Source organism: Sinocyclocheilus grahami, unplaced genomic scaffold (assembly GCF_001515645.1).
Source record: "Sinocyclocheilus grahami isolate Dianchi unplaced genomic scaffold, SAMN03320097.WGS_v1.1 scaffold861.1, whole genome shotgun sequence".
NCBI classification, from domain to species: domain Eukaryota; kingdom Metazoa; phylum Chordata; class Actinopteri; order Cypriniformes; family Cyprinidae; genus Sinocyclocheilus; species Sinocyclocheilus grahami.
Genome location: NW_015506040.1, coordinates 325,345 through 330,426, shown reverse-complemented (window position 1 = coordinate 330,426; position 5,082 = coordinate 325,345). Strand labels below are relative to the sequence as shown.

Genomic DNA, 5,082 nt, shown 5'->3' with positions numbered 1-5,082 from the left:
AAACTACTTTGTTTGGTCTTCCAAAAGAGGACGATATCTGCTTCGTCATGCCTGGAGCTGATCCGTGCTGGTCGCTGAAGAAATACTACAACTTTGTGCTGTGGATCGCCGGATCTGCTTTCACCGTGGACGAAGCGGAGTCCAGCCCGGGGTCATCACATGTGGTTGCCGCAAGCCCTCCGGACGCTCCTTCGTCGAATCCGCCATCTCTGCTCGCTCTAGCCCTCCGGCCGTTCCTCACTTTATCCCCGGGCCTCTGCTCACTCTAGGCCGTGTGTGACGCTGTGTTTCGTTGTGAAAGCGAAACTACTTTGTTTGGCCTTCCAAAAATGGACACGACTACAAATCCGTGGTTAAGTTGTATTTACAACACTGTTCCAGAACAGTTCAACCCAAATATTCAGATGTGTGCAGCACATTTTATGGAGGACTGTTTACTGATCCTGGGAGAGTAACGTTAGACTAAAATGTCGGCAGTTCTTTTATCATTTGCCACTGATGATTCAAACACGAGTTTTGGACAGTGTGGAGTAGCACTTGTTGTTTGTCATTTCTCTTATCACAAATGCAGACAGGGTTTTATGTTTACGCGGCACGATGCAATGCAACGCAACGTGTAAAAAGACAGTATAAGTCATTATAATCAGTAATTATGTCCCCACTGGGTGCAACAAATGCCTAGTTTATAATGGGTTTTAATGTTTATGTCTCGTCGCTCCGGCCGGGACACGGCATCACAGTATGGTGAGGGGCGTAACATTTCCGTCTCACGCTTGAGGTATTCGGCCAATCACAACGCACTGGATAGCTGGCCAATCACAGCACACCTCGCTTTTTCAGACCGATGAGCTTTGTAAAAATCGACGCGTTTAAAAAAGGCGGGGCATAGAGGAGAAACAATAATGTACAGTATGTGGAAAATAATGTGTGTTTTTTTACTTTAAACCGCATAAACACATTTCATTACACAAAATACACAAAATAATGTTCTTTTTAGCAGCATCATATGACCCCTTTAATTTATTTCTAGATTAGAAAATAAAAATGAGACTCTTAATACATGCAAATACTATAGCTAAGAAATATTTAAGAAAATTTGCAGATGGTCAATAAAACATTGCTCTCTCCATAGGCACAAGTGATCCATATGTGAAATTCAAACTGGACGGGAAGACCTTATATAAAAGTAAAGTGGTGTATAAGAATCTCAACCCTGTCTGGAATGAGACTTTCTCCTTCCCGATCCGCAACCTGGACCAGAAACTCTTCATCAAGGTACATGTTTACTTTGCTGTGGCATGCATGCATAAGCATTCACATTACGCCAAGATAGCCACAGGTATATTAAGCAGTCCCATCCACACATTATTCAGGTTTATGATCGAGATCTGACAACGGATGACTTCATGGGGTCCTGCGGTGTTGAGCTCAATAAACTGGAACTTGAAAAGTAGGTTGATTTGAAATGTTTGTATTAAAGGTCAAACCAGAAGTGTGGTTTCTGATGCTTTTGTTCTGTCTGTTGTACAGGAGCAGCGAGATGGTGCTTCCACTGGACGACCCCAACAGCCTGGAGGACGATATGGGTGTCATAATCATCGATATTTGCTTATCTGTGAGGGACGGCAAAAACAAAAAACACGTAAGCAACTTTTATGAATTTAAAGAGCTGGTTAGGCAAGCCAACTAACTCCACTAACTAAATGTTTGCTGCTTATGTATTCACAATATTTGTTTCTATTGTGAAGAGATGGGCCCAAAGGAAAAAAAGGAGCCTCATGGTGAGAAGGATTAGTTTTAAATGACCTCTTAATTGTTTTTTGATTCTAGAGTGGTTGTGTCAGCGCTTTCTCATGAATTTATCCAAATACTTCCTGTAATAATATATTCAAAGCAAATGATTCCACAAACAGTGATCCTGCTTTTTCATCTGGGGCCAGTCTATATGTTAATCTGCATGCAAATAACGTAATGAAGAATAAAACCAACCAAATTCACAACCAATATAGCAGTGGTTCTCAACTCTTTTTTTGGACCTCAAATGTTGACCCAAATGTTTTTTAATTTTGATGGTTTCCTGATCTTGGAAACCAATAATTCGCCACAGAAAGCATGCTGTGGTAGGCACAAGCCATGTTTATTCTCACTGCAAACAACTTATAATTTTCATCATTAGTCTGGGTCATGCCTTCTTATATCTTGCATAATTGTTTTCATGGTTTTTGAAAATGAGGCCATGCCACACAACCTGTCCATGCTGGCATCAGCCTAAATTGACTAGCTTTTACCAAGTGACAAAAATACTGTAGTTTGATTGGATGCATGAAAGATACAATAACTGGGTATATTTATTTAGCTAAATTAAATATGCATGATTATATCATGCATTTTATTATTTGCATGTACAACTGTTATCCCTGCTGTATAAATAGACCTGGTAGTTGAGAACCACTGCGATTATAATATCCAGAAACTTTGCAATATCAAAGTTCTCAATATCACATTGTAATATTTTTATTGATCCTCAGGGAAGTACAACAGAGCATAACAAGCGTCTCACGGAGTCTATGAAGAAGAGTCAACTCTGGACCGGGGTATATACCATCACTCTGGTGGAGGGGCGGGACTTACCACTGGACGGACAGGCGGACGTGTTTGTTCGCTTTAAACTGGGAGATCAGAAATATAAAAGCAAGGTATTTACTGAAAAGCATCAGGAAGACCGGTTTAGTTATTTTCTGATGTAGTTACAAAGTCATTAACTTTGAATTTCAAGATTAATAAGGAGAATCCTTATTGCTGCTTTTCTGCTGTACAGGCTTAAAGTTTGCATCCATTTTCACAGAGTCAACTGAAGAAGGTCAACACACAGTGGAGAGAAAGATTTGACTTCAACCAGTTTCCTGATATGTCCACCATTCTAGAGATTGAAGTGGTGGGAAAAGGGGGCCGGAGATATGAGGATTGTTATGGACAGTAAGTTTATGAGGTTTTCGAGTGACTGAGAATGTCTAATATAAGCTGAGTTTTATTTACAGAAGCTGGCATGATATCAGTTACATCGGAATTTAATCTCATGTTGTTTACGTCACAGTTTACAGTAAGAAGGAAGTCGTGGCCTAATGGATAGAGAGTCGGACTCGTAACCCAAAGGTTGCGGGTTCGAGTCTCGTACCGGCAGGGATTGTAGGTGGGGGGAGTGAATGTATAGCGCTCTCTCCCACCTTCAATACCACGACTGAGGTGCCCTTGAGCAAGGCACCGAACCCCCAATTGCTCCCCGGGCGCCGCAGCATAAATGGCTGCCCACTGCTCTGGGTGTGTGTTCACGGTGTGTGTGTGTTCACTGCTGTGTGTGTGCACTTTGGATGGGTTAAATGCAGAGCACTAATTCCTAGTATGGGTAACCAATGCAAGTGTCATGTCACTTGTCTAAGAAGCTGGAAGTGGAAGCAAGGGGAAAATAAATACATCAATACACAATCATAGAATGTAAAACTCTGTCTATAAGTTATACAGTATTGAGTATTTCATCTCCTGCCATGACTATATACAGTAAAAGCAGTAAATACTGTAGTAAATACACATTGCAAGGATACAATGCTATTGATGCAATGATAAATATCACTATTGGAAATATGACATTAATGCATAAGTACAAGAAATATTTACCATTCAGACCTTTTTTAAAGAAAGAAATTAATTGATCAAAAGTCACATTAAAGACCTTTACAATGTTACAAAAAATATATATTTTAAATAAACATTGGTCTGTTTAACTTTATAGTCATCAAATAATCCAGAAAAAAGTAGCACAACTGTTTTCAACTAATAATAATAATAATAAAGTTTTGGGGTAAGTATTAAAGAAATTATCATGTGATAAAAATTTTTAATAAAAAAGGTATTTTAAATTTAAATATTATTTCACAATATTACAATATTATTTTTAGTGAGAATAAGAGACTTTCAAAAACATTGAAACATTTTTAGAAGTAGTTCCACAGTAAATACACATTGCAAGGATACAATGCTATTGATGCAATGATAAATATCACTATTGGAAATATGACATTAATGCATAAGTACAAGAAATATTTACCATTCAGACCTTTTTTAAAGAAAGAAATTAATTGATCAAAAGTCACATTAAAGACCTTTACAATGTTACAAAAAAATATATATTTTAAATAAACATTGGTCTGTTTAACTTTATAGTCATCAAATAATCCAGAAAAAAGTAGCACAACTGTTTTCAACTAATAATAATAATAATAATAATAAAGTTTTGGGGTAAGTATTAAAGAAATTATCTTATATTATCTTAAATATATATATAATATATCTTAAATTAATTATATTATATGTGATAAAAATTTTTAATAAAAAAGGTATTTTAAATTTAAATATTATTTCACAATATTACAATATTATTTTTAGTGAGAATAAGAGACTTTCAAAAACATTGAAACATTTTTAGAAGTAGTTCCACAACAGCTCAAATCACATTTTTTAAAAATATAATTAATGTAAGTGGTTTAACAGAAATACAGTTTACATTCAGAGTGTGCAAACATTGTTACATTAATTGTAATTACCTTTTTATTAAAAAAATACAGAGAGACAAGTTTGAAATGATTTTCTGAGGTAAACAACACTATGCCACAATACTGTCAATAGAGCTTAACTTCAATCAAACCTAGAACATTCAACTCAAAAGGATAAAGAATTTAAAGTGCCCCTATTATGCCATTTTTAAGGTTCCTACACTCTTAAAAATAAAGGTGCTTCACGAGGCCATAGAAAAACCTTTTTATCTAAATGGTTCCATAAAGAACCTTTAACATCTGAAGAACCTTTCTGTTTCACAAAAGGTTCTTCGTGGCGAAGGAAGGTTCTTCAGATTATAATAAGGTAAGAAAGAGATGAGCTGCGTCCGAAATTGCATACTTCCATACTATATAGTAGGTGAAAAACAGTATGCGAGGCGAGTAGTGTCCGAATTCATAGTATTCGAAAAACAGTAGGCGAGAAGTACCCGGATGACCTACTACTTCCGCCCGAATTCCATAGCATGCATAC

The 5,082-nt window shown here is 36.8% G+C and overlaps 1 protein-coding gene across 1 annotated transcript in view; it reads left to right on the top strand.

Moving 5' to 3' along the window:
* LOC107563189 (multiple C2 and transmembrane domain-containing protein 2-like) overlaps positions 1 to 5,082 on the top strand; it is a 33,471-nt gene that overhangs the window by 17,667 nt on the left and 10,722 nt on the right. Inside the window, exons 5-10 of the mRNA XM_016247996.1 lie at positions 1,133 to 1,275; positions 1,374 to 1,450; positions 1,531 to 1,642; positions 1,749 to 1,781; positions 2,529 to 2,696; positions 2,846 to 2,976. Of these exons, the coding sequence (XP_016103482.1) occupies positions 1,133 to 1,275; positions 1,374 to 1,450; positions 1,531 to 1,642; positions 1,749 to 1,781; positions 2,529 to 2,696; positions 2,846 to 2,976 (664 nt within the window). The remainder of the gene's footprint in view (positions 1 to 1,132; positions 1,276 to 1,373; positions 1,451 to 1,530; positions 1,643 to 1,748; positions 1,782 to 2,528; positions 2,697 to 2,845; positions 2,977 to 5,082) is intronic.